Source organism: Moschus berezovskii, chromosome 12, assembly GCF_049115385.1.
Source record: "Moschus berezovskii isolate FMDL1 chromosome 12, NW_MosBer_1.0, whole genome shotgun sequence".
In the NCBI taxonomy this organism is placed as follows: Eukaryota; Metazoa; Chordata; class Mammalia; order Artiodactyla; family Moschidae; genus Moschus; species Moschus berezovskii.
The window spans coordinates 30,991,420-31,014,719 of NC_142471.1; the positions used below are offsets into that span (position 1 = coordinate 30,991,420).

At 35.6% G+C, this 23,300-nt stretch overlaps 1 protein-coding gene across 2 annotated transcripts in view; it reads left to right on the plus strand.

The window, feature by feature from the left end:
• Window positions 1–23,300, plus strand: part of ADK (adenosine kinase) — a 566,284-nt gene that overhangs the window by 169,584 nt on the left and 373,400 nt on the right. For both annotated transcript variants that reach the window (XM_055425401.2, XM_055425402.2), the window contains exon 4: window positions 11,917–11,995. In XM_055425401.2, coding sequence (XP_055281376.1) covers window positions 11,917–11,995 — 79 coding nt within the window. The remainder of the gene's footprint in view (window positions 1–11,916; window positions 11,996–23,300) is intronic.

Sequence of the window (23,300 nt, forward strand, 5' to 3'; positions counted from 1 at the left end):
TGTGCATCTGTATTTAGGAATAATTCATTTTATCTTAATCATCTACACTTATATACAAAGTAATTTTCAACAGTTATTTCACGTGCAGACATCTTCATTCATCTCCAGAGTTATAAATGGGAATAATTAAAACTTTTAAGCATTTTAGAATTGAATAAAGACTTATCTAAGCAATGCATGCTTAAAACTGCATTCTTATCAAGGAAAATAAAATTAGAGGTTAGAGAAATACCTTTAAATTACGATCCTTATGAGCTAATAGCTTAACCCTGGTTTTGAATGACTGTTACTTTTTCCATCTTTTAAAAATATGCTTAAATATAAACATATGTGGGAAATGTTCTTTTGGCTTTTATCAAACTGACATTTAAGTGAATTTTTTTGAACCTCACTAAACATTTGTGGTAAAAGATTTCAAAGCTTTGAATCTTTCTATTGGCCTATGGATTTTTCCCCACTGTGTTATTCTATTAACATTTGGTCTTAATAAGTATAACCTGTTTAGAATTACTGGTGTTTTTTCATTTATTATTTGTTTAGATGAGAAGTTTAGGAAAAGAACTTCATCAGAACCCTACTTGGCAGTTACGAATGCTTTCTTAAGGAAGTAAAATATTTTGAGTTTTACTGTGAAGATTTTACATGTGTCTTATCCTTCATATGTCTTCTTTACGAAGTTTTCGAAATTTTTGATGTTTGGTTTCTATGCTATGATGTTAGCACAATGTGAGGTCTTCTTTATCTTCAGAGCTCACTCTCTTTTTCCTTCCAAGACTGGGATAAAAGATACTTTACATCAGTGGCTGTGAAAGTGGGAAGCAGTCGCCCTAAGATAGAACTAGAAATTATAAAGGATGGTTTTGTGGACATTTTCCTGTTGATATATCTTTTATTTTACTTACAAGAACTTTTTAAAGGAAGTTTAAGAATGATTGGTCCTAAGTTATAGGGTATAACCGTGAAATTTTCCTCATGATTTCAAGATGCATGCAGAAAATCATTCTAAAGAGTCATAAAAATAAAAAGAATGATAAGGAAAAAAATACAACAGGAGAGAAGAAATTAAATTATAGAAATAGCTCCTTAAATGTTAATGTGTAATTTTTCTGTTCTTAGTTTCAAGCCAATAAGGTATTTTATTCTAAATTACCTTATTTTTACTTTATATGATTTTAATGTTTTCTTAATTTTTGGATGGATCGTCTAGTCCTGAGTCTGCCACTTACTGTGAGGAATTAATCAAAAATCATTTAACTGGACTTGGAGGAAAATGAAAGTGAATTTCCTCAATCTTCTTAAAACAAGGCATGTAAATAGAATCACATAACCTGCAATTCAGAATTGCTAGGAGACAGATCATACTGAGAATTTAAATTTCTTATAAATACTGGAAGAAACATGTTCCAATAGAGAGAGCTCTTAACTACTCCTGTATATCTTTACCTCTGGAGAAAAAGGTTGGAGGGTGGAGGACCTTAAAGAGGCTATGAAAAAGAAGGGAAAGATGTGGAGAACAGAGTTCAAGAGCAGATGCAGTCAGTCCTGAAAAGTATATACTTCTCAGAGTTAATATTTGTAGTAAATGTTGAGTATTTTTATTACAATAAGTATATCTTTGAAATGGTAGGTCAGTTAATGTTTAAGTCTGAAATCCTAAACAGCGCTTTAGCATCCTTAGTCACTAGCTTCACAATGACATATTCAGACTGAATGTAGGTTTCCATGCTTGTCAGGAATTAATGGTATGTAATATGAAAAATATCTAGATTGGTAAATCACTTTTTTCAGGAGTGTCTGGAAATAAGTTTATATTTCTAAAGATTTTCTTTAAAAGTCTCACATTTATGTCTTTGCCATTTGTCTTACCAATTTACATCACTGGTTGGGTAATTTATTTAGGGTTAAAAAAGAGGTTTATTTGAAAGAAATTTCTTAACCTAAAAACTGAGTAAAGATAGGAATTAAAAATGCCCTACATTCTAAAACTTTCTTTGAATCTTAAAAATTTGAACTAGATTATATTTGAGCCCCAGATTGTAAGGGATAAAACTTAGTTTATCATTCATTTCCTTATGTGTGAATCACTGTCAGTGGAATTTTAAGAGTCTTGTGATTGTTTTTTCTAAGGTATAGTATATATAACATTGTTTTGTCATCATCCTCTGACAAATACTATTCTCCTTAACCTTTGCACTCCTGATTTTCTTTACTTGTGTGTGGTCATTATTCTTTATTCTTGAGTGCTAAATTTTCTGAGTTGGACTCTGTGTTTGTTTCTTAAAACTCATTGAAACATCATTTAGTGTTTGTTCCTCATTCTAACTTTGTAAAATGGGTACTAGTTGGAAATTTTATGAAATGAACAGTTTGCTATAATAATAAGCAGCAAAATCTAGATACTGTCTTCAAGGTGGCACCATATTTCTCTTCCATTAAACTTCTCAGTTGTTGACTTCTCCATAGTCTTATCTGACCATGTTGCAGTTGTTGTTTTTCAGTCACTCAGTTATTTCTGACTCTTTGTGACTCCATGGACTACAGTGTGCCAGGCTTCCCTGTCCTTCATCATCTTGCAGAGCTTTCTCAACCTTATGTCCGTTGAGTAGTGATGCCATCTAGCCGTCTCATCCTCTGTCATTCCCTTCTCCTCTTGCCTTCAGTCTTTCCCCAAATCAGGGTCTTTTCTAATGAGTTGGTTCATCGCATCAGGTGGCCAAATATTGGACTTTCAGCTTCAACATCAGTCCTTCCAATGAACACCCAGGACTGATCTCCTTTAGGATGGACTGGCTGGATCTCCTTGCAGTCCAAGGGACTCTTAAGAGTCTTCTCCAACACCACAGTTCAAAAGCATCAATTGTTCTATGCTCAGCTTTCTTTATGGTCCAACTCTCACATCCATGCGTGACTACTGGAAAAACCATAGCTTTGACTAGACGGACTTTTGTTGGCAAAGTAATGTCTCTGCTTTTTAATATGCTGTCTAGGTTGGTCATAGCTTTTCTTCCAAGGAGCAAGTGTCTTTTAATTTCATGGCTTCAGTCACCCTCTCCAGTGATTTTGGAGCCCAAGAAAATAAAGTCTCTCACTGTTTCTATTGTTGCCCCATCTATTTCCCATGAAGTGATGGGACTGGATGCCATGATCTTTTTTTGAATGTTGAGCTTTGAGCCAGCTTTTTCACTCTTCTCTTTCACCTTCATCAAAAGGCTTTTTAGTTCCTCTTCACTTTCTGCCATTAGGATGGTGTCATCTGTGTATCTGAGGTTATTGATATTTCTCAGGGCAATCTTGGCCGCTCTGCCAGCCATGTTGTAGTTAATATAGTAATTACTGTTTTTGAAAAGGTGAATCTCTTTGTAGTATACTCTCCTACATTCTTTTCCATTAATACTTGGCTTGACCTCAATGCCAAAAGCGCTTTTATGTTAAAGGATGAATTATGTTTGGTTGACTATGTTTATTTTGGTCATTTAGTCATTGCCCAGATGTTCCAAAATTAGAAGCTCTTTGCTCCTGCTAGTAGCATGGTTATGATCATCAGTATTATTTTTATCAGAAGTCTGTGTTATCTTTTAATAGACTTAAAATTTTCATGGTTGATCATTTTCTTACGATAACTTTTCTATGCATATTACCACTCTGAGGTATGGTTTAATATTAAACCAGGATTAAAAGACTAGTATTTAGTCACATCTCTGCCTGTCATGTTAGTGTTTGAAGTCTTCTCTACTCTATTGTTTTTTACTTTTCTTCTCAAAAACAAAACATATATATAGATATAGATAGCATATTTATGAAGTATGTAATAATATGTGATATGAGAGCTGAGAGTGTTACTTAAAATTTAAGTTCTCCTGTATACCATCAGCTTAATACTGTACACAAGTATTAAAATTCTTTAGCAGTATATGGTATATTGCATTCTTCTTTTTTCCATAAGGTTAGTCTTTGAGAAATTCTGAATTATATCCCAGTGACAATTTTTATTTAAAATTTTCGTTAATGAAAATACTTTCATTATGAAATGGATCAGCTGTTATTTCAATTCTGTTTTTTATTGAAGTGTTTGATACACTCACTCCATTCAGACAAAGAAGCTCAAAGAAAGGAAAAAGTAAGAATGTATCTATAAAGTAAAAAAATAGACACATTGCTCCCTATAGAAAAAAAAATCACATTCTGAAACATATTGAAGTTCTCCATCAAATGTAAAGATATCATAAACTGTGTTATTTCTAAATAACCTAGAAAATATTTAGGATTTTTATATAATTGATTATATCCCTATAAAGTTTTAATCATGGTTTTGAGGCTTGTTAATATTTTAGCTTAACTTTGTTAAGAACTTTGTTCTTTCATTAAAGATATACAGTCCTTTTCCTGGCATTTTCCACTGAGTGCATTTATAGTTTTGTCTTAGACAATGTGGAACATTCATATAAAATTAGGAGATTTTGTATCAACTAGAAAATTGTGTAGAGAAAATGTGCCCAATCCATGCAAGATATTAAAGAAAATAAATTTTTCCTCAGTGCAGTTAGTTCCCTAAACATAAATCTTTCTAGGTTTGATAATCCCCTACTTAGGAATTCCCTTTTTTCCATATGATTTTTCTTCTTTCTTGTCTTTCGTTTCTTAACACCATCCAACTGGTAATCCAAAGTAGAAGTCTCAGGATTGTTTTCCTTCTGACACATCTTTCATTTCCAGTTATTTATCACATGTGATGTCTTCAACTTCGGAAATGATTCCTTAGCTTGATCACTTCCCTCCAGCCCCTTGGCTCAGCATCTGACTTTAAGTATGAACTTTTCCAAAGGCTTGCGATCTGCCTCTCTTTCTCCCTCTCTCTGTTCTTTTTCTTTCCTCAAGAGATGTGATTTTCTCTCTCCACTCTTCTTAAAAATACTTTATTTATTTATTTGGCTGCTCAGTTGTGGTGTGTGGGATCTAGTTTGCTGAGCCAAGGATTGAATCTTGGTCCCCTGCATTGGGAGCGTGGAGTCTTAGCCACTGGATCCCCAGGGAAGTCCCAGTCTGCCTCCCTTTAATCTACCTTGTTCTTGGAGGAGTGCTATTATCATTTAAAAATAAAATTACCTTTCACACTATCAGTAAATAGATTTTAATAATTCCTAGTTGCCTACTGAATAGTATTGAAGTTTATTAGTCTGGCAGACCGCTTTTGTCAGTTTTTACTACTTTGATTTTTATCTACATTTTAGTCTGTGTATAACTTATTTCCCTGAATATGTTAGAGTTTTGTTTTATCCTTAGCCCTGAATATTTTTCTCCCACATCTATCAAATTCCACTTCAGATGTTACTCTTTCCCTGCCTCTTTCATTCAGAACCACTCACTTCTCTGCTCTGTGTTTTGATTTGTATATAGTTCTATTTGTATGGTTGTATGGAAAAACTGCTATTTTCTTCCATTATAAGATGAAGTAGATTTTTTAAATGTTTTTACTACAAACAGTTTCTATGCTTATTACACAATCAAAAAAAGTATATAAGATCTGTAATTGCTTCTACTTTGGAGTAAACCACTGTTAACACCTTGGTTGTAACCTTCCAGGTCCTTTTTAGTACACACGTATATTGGGTAATTTTGCTTGCAGTATACACATACATATTGTAATTTTCTTGGGTCATATTGTACATATATTTTGGTTACTTAATATTTCTCTATTGAAATATATGGAAAGTGTCAGTAGTATAAGTCTACTTTGAAGAAGTAGACTGAATGTTGAAGAATGTTGAATGTTGAAGAATGTTGAATGTTGAAGAATGTTTAACTGTTTAGTAGAATCAGTGCATACACACAGTAAAAAATCAAAATGAAAAATTAAACATTTTTGAAATGGACCTACCTTGTCATCTATCAGAATTTCATCAGGATTTATCAGACCGAAATTTGGAATACTGCATACTGTAGTATGTAGGTATTTGTTGAAAAGAAATGGAAAAAAATAGGAGCTAATGAACTGAACTGAATAGTAGTACCCATGTTATAAACTTGTATTGAGCATTTTAAAAAATGATTTGGGTAAAATATTTAAAACCGTAGCTTCTGGCATGTAGTAAATATTACATCAATGTTAGCTATGGAACATAACCCTAGAACCTCAGAGGGTTCTAAGATCCTGTATGTTTAATAAGTAAAACATGTTTCTTTGTTTCAGATATCTCAGTGCTTTTAATATGCTAATATACAGTATGAATCTTCAAGATGAGAATAGAACGCACAATTTCCTATGCTTATTTGGTCTTGTAATTCTTTTTCTCTAGAGCATCTTGAAAAGCTAGTGTTCTTTTTAAACCATAATAGTCTAGAAGGTAGCCGCTAGCCTTGAGGCTGTAGATGTTCAAGTATAAGTTAATAAAGTTAAATGAAATTTAAATTTTTATTTGAAATAAAACATCAATCACACTGTCTACCTTCCAGGCATTCAGTAGCTCGCTAGTGGATGCACAGATACAGAACTTTCCACTACTAACAGAAAGTTCTATTGGATGGTGCTGGGATAATTGATAACAAAAACAAAGTAAACAGTGCAGTATGTCATTGGTTTACTGTGATTTTAGTATCTGTACTAAATCCACCCCCGAGTTATTACAGAAGTATTATGTCTGTTTGATTATTTGTTGTTGGAAGGAAGAAATTAACGATGGAGCAGATAAGACACAACTTAAGGAAAGATCCTTGAGATAGTGAGAAAGGATGGTGTTGCTGTAGCAACAACAAACTGGGATGGCCTTTAACAGAAATTTATTCTCAACGTTCTTGGGAAGCCAAAGTCTGAAATCAAGGTGTTAGCATAGTTGCACTCCTTCTGAAGAGCCTAGTGGAGAATCTTTGTCTCTTCCAACTTTTGATGGTTGCTGGCATTCCTTGGCTTCCTTGGCTTTTGGGCTCATCTGTCCAATCTCTGTCTCCATCTTCACCTCTGTCTTCTCTTTTGTCCATTGTAAGAAGAACTGGCATTGGGATCCTAGACTTAGCTGGGTAATTCAAGAGGGAGGATTTTACCTCCTGAAGATCCCCAAATCTTTACCTCCTGCAAGACCCCCCACTTTTTTTTTTTCCCCAAATAAGGTTACATTCACAGGTTCTGATGAAGGGACATATCTTTTTAGAGAAATTGGCTTTTGAAAGTGGAATGACCTCAAACAGATAGAGCAATTAATCACTTAATGTTTATTTTGTCCACTCATTCTTCTTTTCCAATCTCCAGTATCATTCTTAGCTGATACATAGTTTAGAAAGTAATTAGAAGAGAACATTTCCCAGACTGTCACAACTCCCATGTATCTGCATCTGGGAATATGTACTTTTTCTTCTCTCCTGTAAGTATTCAGTTCAGTAGCTCAGTCGTGTCCGATTCTTTGCGACCCCATGAATCGCAGCATGCCAGGCCTACCTGTCCATCACCAACTCCCGGAGTTTACTCAAACTCATGTCCATCGAGTCAGTGATGCCATCCAGCCATCTCATCCTCTGTCGTCCCCTTCTCCTCCTGCCCCCAATCCCTCCCAGGATCAGGGTCTTTTCCAGTGAGTCAACTCCTTGCATGAGGTGGCCAGAGTATTGGAGTTTCAGCTTTAGCATCAGTCCTTCCAATAGATTAGTATTATTCCATTCAGTTCAGTTTCTCAGTCGTGTCCAACTCTTTGCAACCCTGTGGAGTGCAGCATGCCAGGCTTCCCTGTCCATTACCGACTCCTGGAGCTTGCTCAAACTTATGTCCATTGAGTCGGTGATACCATCCAACCATCTCATCCTTTGACTTCCCCTTCTCCTCCTGCCTTTATTTTTTTTTTTTTAACACTGATTTTATTTTATTTTATTTTTTTTGAACAGAGGAAAATTTATGCGTCGAACCTGGACTGGTCACTTATGATAATATACATGCTACAATTCCATTCTCCCCAATCATTCCACCTTCACCCTCTCCCACAGAGTCCCAAAGACTGTTCTAAATGCCTATGTATCTTTTGCAGTCTCTTATACAGGGTTCAGGTTACCATTTTTCTAAATTCCATATATATGCGTTAATATACAGTATTGATGTTCTTCTTTCTGGCTTACTTCACTCTGTATAATTGGCTCCAATTTCATCCACCTCATTAAAACTGATTCAAATGCATTCTTTTTGATGGCTGAGAAATACTCCATTGTGTATATGTACCAAAGCTTTCTTATCCATTCATCTGCAGATGGACATCTAGGTTGCTTCCATGTCCTGACTATTATAAACAGTGCTGCAATGAACATTGGAGTACATGTGTCTCTTTCAATTCTGGTTTCCTCGGTGTGTATGCCCAGGAGTGCGATCGCTGGATCATATGGCAGTTCTATTTCCAGTTTTCTGAGGAATCTCCACACTGTTCTCCATAGTGGCTGTACTAGTTTGCATTCCCACCAACAGTGTAAGAGGGTTCCCTTCTCTCCACACCCTCTCCAGCATTTATTGCATGTAGACTTTTGGATAGCAGCCATTCTGACTGGTGTGAAATGGTATCTCATTGTGGTTTTGATTTGCATTTCTCTGATGATGAGGGATGTTGAGCATTTTTTCGTGTGTTTATTAGCCATCTTTATGTCTTCTTTGGAGAAATGTCTGTTTAGTTCTTTGGCCCATTTTTTGATTGGGTCACTTAGTTTTCTGGAATTAAGCTGCAGGAGCTGCTTGTATAATTTGGAGATTAATCCTTTATCAGTTGCTTCATTTGCTATTATTTTCTCCCATTCTGAAGGCTGTCTTCTCACCTTGCTTAGAGTTTCCTTTGCTGTGCAGAAGCTTTTGATTTTAATTAGGTCCCATTTGTTTATTTTTGCTTTTATTTCCAATATTCTGGGAGGTGGGTCTTGGAGGATCCTGCTGTGATTTATGTCCTCCTCCTGCCTTTAATCTTACCCCAAATCAGGGATTTTTCCAGTGAGTTGGTTCTTGGCATCAGGTGGCTGGATATTGGAGCTTAACCTCCAGCATCAGCTCTTCCAGTGAATATTCAGAGTTGATTTCCTTTAGGATTGACTGGTTTGATCTGCTTGCAGTCCAAGGGACTCTCAGGAGCCTTCTCCACAGTTCAAAAGCATTAATTCTTTGGCGCTCAGCCTTCTTTATGGTCCAACTCTCACATCCATTCTTGACTACTGAAAAAACCATAGCTTTGACTAGATTGACTTATGTCTTTAAATTAATGTCTCTGCTTTTTAATATGCTGTCTAGGTTGGTCATAGCTTTTCCTCCTAGGAGCAAGGGTCTTTTAATTTCATGGCTGCAATCACCATATGCTGTGCTTTTGGAGCCGCCCAAAATAAAGTCTCTCACTATTTGCATTGTCTCCCCATCTATTTGCCATGAAGTGATGGGACCAGATGCCATGATCTTTGTTTTCTGAATGTTGAGTTTTAAGCCAACTTTTTCACTCTCCTCTTTGACTTTCATCAAGAGGTTCTTTAGTTTCTCTTCACTTTCTACCATAAGGGTGGTGTCATCTGCATATCTGAGGTTACTGATATTTCTCTCTGCAATCTTGATTTCAGCTGTGCTTCATCCAGCTGGCATTTCGCATGATAAACTCTGCACATAAGTTAAATAATCAAAGTGACACTCTACAGCCTTGACATATTCCTTTCCCGATTTGGAACCACTCTGTTCCATGTCCAGTTCTAGCTGTTGCTTCTTAGCCTGCATACAGATTTCTCACGAGGCAGGTCAAAAAGGTAAGGTAAGGTGAAGTCGCTCAGTCGTGTCTGACTCTTTGCGACCCCACGGACTGTAGCCTACCAGGCTCTTCCATCCATGGGATTTTCCAGGCAAGAGTACTGGAGTGGGTTGCCATTTCCTTCTCCAGAGGATTTTTCTAACCCAGGGATCGAACCCAGATCTCCTGCATTGTAGTCAGACACTTTACCATCTGAGCCACCAGGGAAGTCAGGAGACAGGTCAAGTGGTCTGGTATTCCCATCTCTAAGAATTTTCCACAGTTTGTTGTCATCCACTCAGTCAAAGACTTTAGTGTAGTCAGTGAAGCAGAAGTAGATATTTTTCTGGAATTCTCTTGCATTTTCTATGATCCAATGGATATTGGCAATTGCTATCTGGTTCCTCTGCCTTTTCTAAATCCAGCTTGAACATCTGGAAGTTCTCGGTTCACATAATGTTGAAGCCTTGCTTGGAGAATTTTGAGCTTTACTTTGCTGGTGTGTGAGATGAGTGCAATTGTACAGTTGCTTGGATATTCTTTGGCATTGCCTTTCTTTGGGACTGGAATGAAAACTGACCTTTTCCAGTCCTGTAGCCACTGCTGAGTTTTCCAAATTTGCTGGTGTTTTGACTGTAGCACTTTAACACCATCATCTTTTAGGATTTGAAATAGCTTAGCTGGAATTCTGTCACCTCCACTAGCTTTGTTTGTAATGATGCTTCCTAAGGTCCACTTGGCACTCCAGGATGTCTGGCTCTAGGTGAATGAGCACACTATCGTTGTTATCTGGGTCATTAAGATCATTTTTTTGTAAGTTCTTCTTAGTGGTATACAGATACTGTTGTCAAAACTTTCTAGCGTGTGCTCTGTTGTGTCTGACTCCTGTGACCGCCAGCCTCCTCTATCCATGGAATTTCCCAGGCTAGAATACTGGAGTGAGTTGCCATTTCCTACCCCATTGGATCTTCCTCACACAGGGATTGAACATGCGTCTCCTGTGTCTCCTGCAATGTCAGGTGGATTTTTTACCACTTAGCCACCTTGTCAATAGTTTGGGCTTTGCTAATTGTGTTTATTGACATCTCAGGGTTTTATAGATGGGGTTTGAAGGCAATTTGAAGTATAGAAGTGGGTATAGTAACTCTGTTTTCCCTGTTCCTAGTGTAGCCATCTCTATAGTTATCCTTTTTTGTATTTTGTGAAAGGTTTCATTTGAGTACAAAACCTCCTTCTGAGCTTAAAATTTTAAAGTTGTGAAAATAGCACTAAGACTGGTATCTTTCTTGAGTACCGTATTTACATCCCAGTCTCTCTTCTCTGATCTTCTGTAACCTTTGCTGTCTGTGTTGCATACATTTTGTTTGTGGATAACTTGGTATTTTTAAAATTTCTCTTTTTTTATGCATATTCATCCTTGTCTCTCCAAAACATATAAATCCTTTAAAATAAAGTTTATGCCTATGCCCTTTGGTTATCTCCCACAGCATCCAACATGTTAGAGATGGGTAGTAGGGAATATTGATTTGTCATCTAGATTATTAAACGCCATGTAATTTGAGACATTTTAATCAGTTTACTTAGCCCTTTGAGTGTAATACTAGGGATTTACATGCATCACCTTGTATGAAAAGTACTATGTGTAATTAGTACATATATCTTCCTTTATCAGATGCCATAGTAATGAAGTATGAAAGCTTTAGATCTTCTCTCTCTGCCTCTCTATTTGGCAGATACAGAAACTGTCACCAAGCAACTTTCCTAAGAATCATGCAACTCCATGTGGTTTTGTAATTCTTTAAGTTATAAAACAGTAGCCTTTATGATATTTAAAATTTTTGAACTTATTAGGACATATATTTGTAAGAATTTTAGAGTTCAACATTTAAAGTAGGAAAATATTCATTGCTTATAAATATTTAATAACTTACAAATTTTTATTTTTACCTTGTATTTAATGTCTAATTATGGTCACCCTATGTATTTTAAAGTCTCATAATTTTACACTTGTGGAAAACAATTTGTTAAGTATGGAAATTTAGCAAAGTTGGTTTTCATATAGCATTTTAATTCATTTATTCAACTTAATTATGTAATTCAAAAATTTCACTAAATGTAATTTAATGAGCTTCTGATCAGAAAAATTTGCATTGTGACAACTGACAAATGCTAACTTTTTTCTACTGTGATTTCCTTGTAGGTTTGATGAACTTGTAAAAAAATTCAAAGTTGAATATCATGCTGGTGGCTCTACCCAGAATTCAATTAAAGTGGCCCAGGTTAGTTAATTATTTTAAAGGTGGTAAAAGAAATTGGCTCAAAATGATTTGATACTTTTGGTCATTGTTCATAATTATTTAATCTATATTTTTTGCTGTAGAATATTTTTGTTGGTTTTAAATGTTTATTATTTGTATATTTTTCTTAATTACTTGTGGAATCCTTTGGTTATATTTTATAATGTATCATGTTATTGATTTGTAGAAATTCTGCATATTTTATAAATAGTATTCCTCTTTTGGAATTAGAAGTATTTTTCATTTGTCCTTTATACTTTAATGACTTTTCACATCTTTTACTCTGCCAAAGTTTTTAGTTTTTTGTAATATAATTAAACTTTATGGCTTCTGCATTTCTTATAGTACTTAGAATGGGTGTTCTTATGGATACTATAAGTTTTCTTGTAGTATATATAAATACATATATATCTATATATTTGTGTATATGTATAAGTTTATGCATCTGTGTCTGTATCTGTATACATCGTACAGTGGGTAATCGGACAAACTCATTTTGACATGTACTCTTTCAGTTTACCAGTGTAACCTAATTTTAAGTGGTAATGTTAGTGTTCTACTTAAAGTTCCAATTATGAAGAACAGGAAGAGCTTTATAAATCTCTGTTCCTACCTCTGCAATTTGTAAACTAGCTCAGAATCCTTGTAATTGCAATCACAAGTTAACTCTCATGGATTCAGGTCATTTTGATTTTTTTAAAAAATTGATTAATGCTTTCCCTTGCAGTTTTAATTATGGGCTGAAGATGTGGAGAGTTGTCAAAGATTGAACTTTTATTAAATTTAGACATTTACTATAATTATCCTGCATACTATCAAAGTTCAAATTTAATCGTTTGATCATTTAAAGTATTAAAATATTTTAGGTTATAAAATACTGTGTTCAATGGCCTAAGGAGATGAGATCTTTGTATTTATCAGTGGATTGTGTTTGTTTGTTTGTTTAACATTCCAGTAGTCATTTTGTGAGTTCAGGTTAATAGAAAAAAGACAGTTTACTTTTTGTACTTAGGTATTTTTGTTAGTCTTCTCAGGCTGCCATGTCAACTGTATCTCAGTCTTAGATTTCCAAGCTTCCAGAAAAAGTTCTCTATTGTTCAAGCCATCTGGTCTATGATATTTTGTTATATCAGGCAGAGCACGGTGAGACAGGTTATATACCCAAAAGAATTAAAGCAGGGTATTGATATATATGTACATGTGTATTCATGACAGAATTATTCACAACAGCTAAAAAGTGGAAGCAACCCACATGTCCTTTAGTGAATGAATGGCTAAACAGAATGTGGTATATGCATACAGTGGTATACTTTTCAGGGCCTCCCTGGTGGCTCAGAGGTTAAAGCATCTGCCTGCAAAAGGAAATTATGACACATACTACAAATGAATGAATCTTGAGTGTATGCAGTATGTGAAATAACTTAGTCAAAGGAGTATTAATAATGATGATTCCACCTATATGAGGTACCCAAATTAGTCAAATTCATAGAGATGGTAAGTAGAACGTAGTTTCCAGGGGTTATAAGAAGAGGAAACGAAGACTTACTGCTTACTGGGCATAGAGTTTCAGTTTTACAAGATAAAGAGTTTAGAGGTGAATAGTTTGGTTGTACAACAATGTGAATATATCTAATGCTATTGCACTGTATGATTAAAAAGATAAATTTTGTATATGTCTTTTTACCGTATTTTAAAAATAAATTGAAAAATAGATTCTAGAAATGCTTCAATAGGAAGTAGTATCAGCTTTATTAAAGTTTTAGATTTCATTTGCTTATGTAACAATCACTGAGGCCACAAGAACGTAGGCTTTCTCTTGTGGCTATGGGAATCCATTAAACTGAGTTTGAGTTCAAACTTTGTTGCTTTACTGGCTGTGAAACCATGCGCAACTTTTATGGGCCTTTCATCTGTAAATGTGGAGTTTAATGCGTATCTCAAATGAAAGTCATAAGGATTAATGAGATAATGAACATTTTAAAAAAGTTATACTGCTTTTTAAGGGAAAGTTTGTAAACCACTAGGGTTGCAGGGCTTCTCCCCCTCCCCCCATTTTACTTAGTTAGCAAACTGTAAACTTACCCATCCATGGACAGAACAACCAGATTTGTGGCTCTCATCCACTTAAAAATATTGTTTCAATCTAGTCTTCAGTTAAGCATGTTATTTGGCTTTTTAGTTCCCCTAATATTTTGAGAGTGCTTTTCCTTTCCATCTGATTGACGATTCAGCTACATAATTGCCCAAGTATAATTTATCTTTGGGGTAGCCAGAGAGATTTGAAAAATGTTCCTATAAAAGTCCTTTTCTTCAGAAGGAGAATTCTTCAGATTTCCACGGCAGTCATTAATGGAAATAATTGATTGGTTTATACATAAATAAATATTTATTGGCATCTGCTATGTGCTAATCATTGTGCTCGGTAGTAGCTGGTGTCATAAGCTGTGTCTTCTAAGGTTTAAGTAAAATTTGATACAGTATTTAGAACCTTAATGTGAACAGTTTTGATAAAGCCTTGCTTGAATCTAATGTGATGCATGAATGAGGTTGAGCTGTAAACTGTTTAAAAAGTCTAGCTAGAGATGGCCCATCAGGACAGATTCCAGATTTTGTTTTCTGTTAGTGCATTTGATTGGTTGGTTTTGGGCTTTGGTCTTCTTTTCTTATCCATTTGTGTTCTCCTTCATTTCAGAGAACAACTGGATTGTTCTTCCATTTTCTCTATTATTCTGGGTGACTGAGAAGCAAATACTGGGCAGCAAATATGAGTTTAGTGTAACTATGCTAACTGAATGTCTGCCAGGTCCTGTGAACTGTAGATCTAAAATAGGGCCAAGCTCTATGATAGGAATTCAGTCATCATCAAAGTACTCATAAACCATTTAATTCTATATATTTTTTGTTAGTACATACCATGTGTAATATGTGTTTCCTGTGTGATCTTTTGTAATAGGTATTTTGAAAATAATTCAGTTCTTCTGTAAAGATAAGAAAAATAAAGATAGATGAAATTCATAAATAGTAAACTGATAGCTTTTAAGATTGAGATAAAACTCACAGGTTTTTTTTTTTTCCCTTGCCCGTGCCATGCACCATTTGGGATCTTAGTTCCCAACCAGGGATCAAACCCTTGTCTCCTTCAGTGGAAGCACAATGTCTTAACCCCTGGACTGCCAAGTTTAAGTAGTAAACAAGTAGCTTGAGAAACAGGCAATATTGATATGATTTGTTAAATATAAATAGCAAGTAAGTCTGTAACCTGTAAGACTGTTGAAGATGGAATAAAAAACTATGCTATAACAAACAAGAGTGTTACTTATAGCTCGAAATGGATGGAAAAACCACATTATGATCATATAATACTAGGCTGAAAGTTATACCTACCCTCGAAAGATCACTCATTAGTGAAACTTACTATGTCCTTATTTCTGGCCTCACAGGTATATAACTTCAGGAAGGTAAATAAAGCCATGACTACTCAGGTTATTTCCCAAGACTTAGTTTCCTTGTTTTAATAGTTTCTGCCAGGGACTCCCGTCTCTGGGCCCCATTGCTCAAACTGTGGCCCTTTTCTCCTACCTATACCATTATCATCAGTCAGATGAGGTTAAAGGCAGATAATGTGAACATTCAGGTGGTGTGGTCCTTACATTTGTTAGGACCCTGAGTATTAACTTACTCCAACACTTTCCCTTTCTTTTTGCTGTGTATTTTAGATGGATGCATCTATGATTTCAACATCTTAATTTGGTCAGTAGACCCTTTCTGTTCTGTGTCCTCTGGTATAGCCTGCTTGTAAAGTACTTGGAGTCTACCAGGGCTTTAAGGTAATTTCACCACACAATACCAGGTTTAGGTCGATTTCTCCTTGTTCAGTATTTTAACAACAATAACTTGCATGGTAGCTATATTAAAGATATGCTAAAACATTAAAAGGGAAAGTTACTAGCAAAAATCATCACCCCTATTAAAGAAGAACTGAAAGTCATATGGAGAGTAAAGGTTAACACTTGACGATGTAGAACTCATTCTGTCAGATCTTATCAGCAATCACACTTTGATATAAGTGATGTGACAAATCATGTCAATAGGAAAATGTTCCCATTAGCTCTTAGATAATTTAATTTGTTAAAACATGTTTTGAAGATTTTAATCAAACTACAGGCAGCATAAAACAAATTAAGATATCATGATATTGTTGATATCATGCCCAAATATAATTTTTAGACTTTTCTTATCTGCATATTTGACAGACAGTGCAAATTTAAATTTTAACAGATTCTGTTTAGTGTAAACTTACTAATAAAAATAAAAAGATTTTATCTTCTAAATATCCTGCACATGTTGTATACAAAAAAGTGATGTGATTTGCTTACCTGTGAGATTGATACTTTCATAGTGGATGTTTGGTCACTTTTCCGTTTTTTTAAATGTTCAGATGCACTTAATGTGATTTTTGACTTTAAAAAAATGGAAGAAGATTGCCTCCTTGAACATGTGCCTAAAAGATGGCTATAATTATTGCTGAACCTAGAAAATATGTCCTGCAGTATAATATTTTAAAGATGTGATACAAGAAGAATGTCCTTGTCTAATGTACATTGAAGAGAATGCAGAGAAAGATTACAGTAAAACAAAAATTTATATGCCATTTCTCCATAAGTGTTTGATGATACTTGAAGAGGCCATAAAGAGGCTAAGAGAAACTCATACAACAAACAAATGACTCATTGCTGTGTGATGGGACTGCTTTATATCTCAAGAGGGATGGAAGGTCACTTTGAAAGGGCAGCTAACTTAAATAGGACTTTCTCAATGACTTTACTAAAACTGTAACTTACTTGGAATCCAGCTTGACAGCCCAAACTGCAGTGACCATTGTGTTCTGAAGTGTTTTGAAATAATGTTCATTTTAGGCATGGATAGTATATGTAATGAATCTATCAATGCAAAGGATATGATTGAATAAACATTTGGAATACTAAAACAAGAATTTAGATTCAAGGTAGATAAATATTTTGCAGAGCTAGAAACGGATTCTTCTACATCTCAACGTCTGTTATTGCTAATAAGTAAAATCTAAAGTATTACATGTTCAGATGGTTTTGTTGAAAGAATATTTAGTTTCATGTCACAGTGTTGGATGGACATCACGAATGTGGACTTGATAAGAACAGAGCTGTAAGTCAGAGTGAAATTTACATTTAACTGTACCCAGTTTTATCACACATTAAAGGAGATGTCCTAATAGTTCTAACCACTTCAGAGAAGTATTATTGGAAACAGAAATTTGAAATATTCTTTTGTTTGATGGGACAAAATGGAACAGGTTATTGTTTTTTTTTTCTAAATTTTGTTAATATCTGTTTAATCCAAGTGTACTTAACTCTTCTTTTTAAAAATCTTACACTTATGTACATTAAGAATATACAGTATGGCCTATCAAAATTTAAAAATCTAATAAAGAGTTAAAAGTATACAATTTCAATTAAATACTATATTGGTTTGCTCTGGTTGCCATAATAACATCATGGATTGGGCAGCTTAAAAAGAGAATTTAACTTTTTCATAGATCAGGGAAGCTTAGAAGTCTAAGGTTAAGGTGTTGGCTCCTTGGTTTCTTCTGGGTCCATTCTTCTCTTGCTGTCTTTTCACATATTTGCCCCTCTGTGCATACCCCTTGTGTCTCTGTGTGTTTCTATTAATTCTTATAAAGAGACACCAGTCAGATTAGATTCAGTTCAGTTCAGTTCATTTCAGTCGCTCAGTCGTGTCCAACTCTTTGCAACCCCATGAACCTCAGCATGCCAGGCCTCCCTGTCCATCACCAACTCCCGGAGTCCACCCAAACCCATGTCCGTTGAGTTGGTGATGCCATCCAGCCATCTCATCCTCTGGCGTCCCCTTCTCCTCCGGCCCTCAATCTTTCCCAGCATCAGGATCTTTTCAAACGAGTCAGCTCTTCGCATCAGGTGGCCAAAGTATTGGAGTTTCAGCTTCAACATCAGTCCTTCCAATGAACACCCAGGACTGATCTCCTTTAGGACGGACTGGTTGGATCTCCTTGCAGATTAGGGCCTATAATAAATGTCTCATTTTAACTTAATGACCTCTTTAAAGCCCCAACCTCCAAGTACAGTTGCATTTTCAATTCTTGGAGGTTAGACAGTTCATGACAAGTACTCATTTGTTATATATCCTTTTTGGTATGGTTCCATTTTGATTCCCATCTTCTTTCCTTTTCTGTATTTGTTTTAGTTATTTCCTTGGTGGTTACTTTGGGGAATTACAGTTTCATTCTAAACTTAGAACAACCTAGTTTAAATAGTATCAGCTTAGTTTCAGTAGTATGAACACTTTGCCCCTTTATATCTCCATCCTCCCTCTTTATATTATTGTCACTGATTATATCTTTATACATTGTGCGCTCATTAACATAGATTTACAGTTACTATTTAATTCATTTACCTTTTAAATCCTATAGGAGGAGTTGCAGATCAAAAGTACAGTAATACTGGTTTTTAAATTTGTCTATGTAGTTACCTTCATCATTGTTTTTTTTTTTTGATATGTTTTTAAGTTATTGTTGCATGTTATTTCCATAACATCTTACAGAAGAACCTGAACAAACTTTTTGGACAACCCAATACTACCTGATGTGCTTTCACTTCTATCTGAACGACTCCTTTCAGCATTTCTTATAGGTCAGGTCTACTATTAGCAGCTTCTTTTCACTTTTGTTTTTATCTGTGAATGTCTTAATTTATCCTTTATTCTTATTTATTTAGTTAGTTATTGGTTGCACCATGTGGCTTGAAGGACCTTAGTTCCCTGATCAGGGATTGAAACCGGGGCACAACAGTGAAAGCCTGGAATCGTAACCAGTAGGCCCCCAGGGAGCACACTATCCTTTACTCTTAAAGGATAGTTTAGCTCTGTGTAGAATTTTTGGTTGACAGTTCATTACTTGAAGTATGTCGTATCATTGCCTTCTGGTCTCCATGGTTTCTGATGAAAAATCAGCGTTTACTATTATTGATGACCCTTTATTCTTGACAAATTGCTTCTCTTTGCTTTTAAGATTCTTTGTCTTTTGATAGTTTAATCAAATCTTGGTATGGATCTCTTTCATTTACTGAGCTTCTTCGATGTATAGGTGCATGTATTTCATCAATTTGGGATGTTTTTGACCTTATATCTTCAGTTTTTCTTTCTGCTCTTTCCTCTTTTCTGTGATTCCTATAATACATAATATCTTGGTATTCTTGATGGTTGTTTTTTTTCCCTAATGCTTCTTAGAGTTTGGAGCTGCCTAGGTCATCAATTGCTCCATAATTATTGTTTTGTCATTACATACATATGTATATATATGTATATAGAAAATATACATATATAAAAATACATATATTTATATATATATAAAAGTCTGGTATATTTGTTCCTGGGCTGGAATTCTAAAAAGTTGGTCACTGTTTTAAGGCCTATTGATTTCTATTCTTATGCTGGAGCTATTGGTTTTTATAAACTATTGTTTCTTTGCAATCTTTATTGTATACTAGTGTTGTATACTTGCTCAACCTTTAGAGCCTCATGACAGCCTATGAGACAGGAAAAAATATGTAGTTTCTGTTTTAATGATAAGATTCTAATTAAATAACATAGATAAAATGTCATGGTGGGTAACAAAGCAGGTCATCACTAGAACTCAGATGTTCTAACTGGAAACATCTGATTGCTCTCCTTACTGGAGATTTCCTCCTCCTCCTTAGTGGACTTTAGTTTTGACTTGTTCATATGTTACATTTCACATATTCTCTACTTCTTACAGTCTGCTTCAATTTGGGAAGAGTTGGAGGTTGTCAGAGAATCAAGTGGCCATCATTTTAAATACAGCTCTGAGTAAACCAACTCTTTCTTTCATGCTTCTTGAAGTGAAGTGAAGTGAAGTCGCTCAGTCGTGTCCGACTCTATGCGATCCTGTGGACTGTGGCCCACCAGGCTTCTCCGTCCATGGGATTCTCCAGGCAAGAATACTGGAGTGGGTTACCATTTCCTTCTCCAGGGGCTCTTCCTGGAGTTCGATCCCTGGGTCTCCTGCATTGGAGGCAGACGCTTTAACCTCTGAACTACCAGGCAGTTTTTCTTGTTTGGATATCTTTTTGCTTCTTGACAGTTCATATTTTTTTGGACTCACTGAATTTTTCAGAAGCCTGATGACCAGATACATGTGGTATTCCTATATGGTTTTAAGTTATATAAATTCACTGTTTTTAAGCTTCCTATACACTCTTTTAAAATTGTTTATTTTTTATTTTTGATTGCACTGGGTGTTTGTTGCTGCGCACAGGCCTTCTCTGATTGTAGTAAGCAGGGCCTACTCTTCGTTGCAGTGTGAGGGCTTCTCCTTGCAGTAACTTCTCTTGTTGGAGCATAGGTTCTAGGTTCATGGGCTTTATTAGTTGTGGCTTGCAGCTTCTCTAGAGTGTGGGCTTGGTAGTTGTGGCACATGGGCTTAGTTGCTCTACAGTATATGGAATCTTCGCAGACTAGGGATCATACCCATGTCCCCGGCTTTGGCAGGCGGATTTTTATCCATGTACCACTGGGGAAGTGCCCTCACAAATTGATTTACTGATTTTTCTAATGTTCTATACTTGTTAAAATTTTGTCATTTTGGATATATTCTGAGTATCTAGTCAAATATTTTAAGTGCCTACTCAGTCTTTGTTACCTGGAATATAATGTCTTTGGAATCAATTATTCTCTCTTTCATCCCCTGAAATGTTGAGGCTATATGGATTTTTATAATTCTTTCTACAATAATAAAGGGTAATCATTTTCTTATTACTTTAATAATTGTCATTTTTCTAAATAAAGTACATTTTTCTTTCTCATTTGAAGCAAAGGTCTTGTGGATCAAATAGTGCTTCTTTCTTTGCTGTAGTTTAAATCATTTATTGAAAACTACTAAATTTGTTCATGTTCCTTGTCAAATAGCCCTTTCTCCTACATTTTTCTTTAGAAAGTATAATATGTTCCTAATTATAAATTTTCTTCCTTATACATATATATAAATCCATCAGTGATAGATTTGATTCTCTTCTTCACATAAGCATTAAACATTTCACTTGATCTTTTCTTGAATTCTTATATCCTTCTAATTCCTCACGTGATTTTCTGATTATTGACTTTTTAGTCTTTGTATTTCTCATCTTTCTCCCAGTTAAATAAGCCTTTGTATTGAAATTTTAACCAAGGTGTATGGTTTTTTTTTTTAATTTTGAGAGAAATATTTTGTGCTAGTATTTTTATGTTTTATACAGTATGACTATGAAGTGTTTGTATTAGGAATGGTACATTTTTTTTCATACAAACATCATTTAATCTATCAGTTTTCAGAATTGTTTTAAAGCTTTCCCAAACTCTTTATATACTGAATACCTAAAAACATTTTTTATGAAGTTTACAGTTAATGTTGGATTGAATAGAAACATGTTCAACCCAGAATTGTAATGTTGGTATTTTAGGAACCTTGTAACATTTCCAATTAGGTCATAACATAATAGAGCACAGCTATGCACAGCCCTTAACACACAGTGGGTTTTCCCGGCATCTTGTTACCAGGCTGTGGTTATGTTGAACTGTTAGTGGTCCTGCTCACCCACTGGTCAGTGCTGCAGTAGTTCCCTCCCCCAAGTGACTATCCATCACTGAGGGGCCATTAGTGGGCCCATTCACCTTATGACCAACAGAGTAGTGGTCCTCAGTCAGAGAGTAAGGTAAGAGTTTATCCTGACCTTTAGCTCAGCCAACATCAGGTCAGTGAGTGAGCTGGGGCGCCCAGGGAACAGGCTGAAGGCTGTGTCCTGCAGGGCTCCACTATTGGCCGGGCCCAGGCCTTGAGGTGGCAGTGAACCTCTCCCCAATCTCTGCCTCTGCCACCTAATGGCAGCTTCTTCTGCCTGTGTAACAGTTTACAGAACCTGCCTCCGCTGTGTGGGTGGCCTGAGAAGCCTGAGGGCCAGTTGGGTCCTGGGCACCTGTACCCGCAGAGATGTCAGCTGGGCAGGGTTTGGTAACCCTGCCCTGAGGGAGCCACCAACTGAGAGCTGCCTCCTCTTAGCCAGGACCTGACCTCAGAGGGTCAAAGTTGTGCCTTGGGGTCTGGTCCTTTCTCGTCAGAATATAGAATAATGTTTCTTTGGTGGAGATTTATAGGAATGTTGTTACCTGACCATGACCTAATAACAAGAAGTTTAGGACTAACCTAAACTCTTCCTCACTTTTCATAGAAAAGGACTTTGCTGAAAGCTTTTGGGGAGTTTGGGTTTTTTGTTTTTTTAATTGCTTATTTATATTTATTTTTGGCTGCCTTACATCTTCATTCCTGCATGTGGGCTTTCTCTTGTTGCAGCGTACAGACTTCTCTTGTTGCAAAGCATGGGCTTTAGGTGTGGGTTTCGGTAACTGCAGCTCACAGGCTGTAGAGTGCAGGCTGAGTTGCACCAGTGCATATGGGATCTTTTCTGACTAGGGATTGATCCAGGGTCTCCTGCACTGGCAGGCGGACTCTTAACCACTGGACCACCAGGGAAATCCTGAGTTTGGGTTTTTAAGGCATGAAGCACCCATCTCTTTGCATGGCCCTTAGTAAACCTTTCTTTGTTCCAAACTCTGACATTTAGTATTGTTTGGCCTCAGTGTGCATTGGACACAAGGGCTTGTGTCTTAGTAACAATAGCATTTAGAAATAAAAATTGATGAAAATCGAGATTCTCATCTTTATTTTTGTAGACCTTTTTTTCTTTTAAAGAAACCAGTCTATGTGGCTTTCCTATATGAATAAATAGTATTCTGATTATTTCATTTTCTGACCAATTTCACTTGAAAAAACTATTTAGAGATTAAAAGGCGTTTTAGTAGATATATCTCTGCGAATCTGGGAACAGTCTAGACTGCTTAGATCTAAAGAGAAGAAATGACATTGGAGTGATCAAAGAGAGTTCTCCCTTCTAATGCCTTACACCTGGAGCAGTTGTAGAAACATCAATAGCACAACTATATTTATAAATATCAGAGCAGGATGTGGCAGATGGTGATGCAACACAGAATCTTGTCAAACTTTTATGTCCCTAAAAAGAATGCTTCTTTTAGTGCCTATTTTAATAATTTTAACTTGAATCTTACAAAATAAAGTTGACTCTTCATATTGTGAATTTCTCCTTGCAATTGAAAAAATTAAGTATGAATTAATATCTTGCTTCTTTGGTAATCTTTTTCTTTGTTG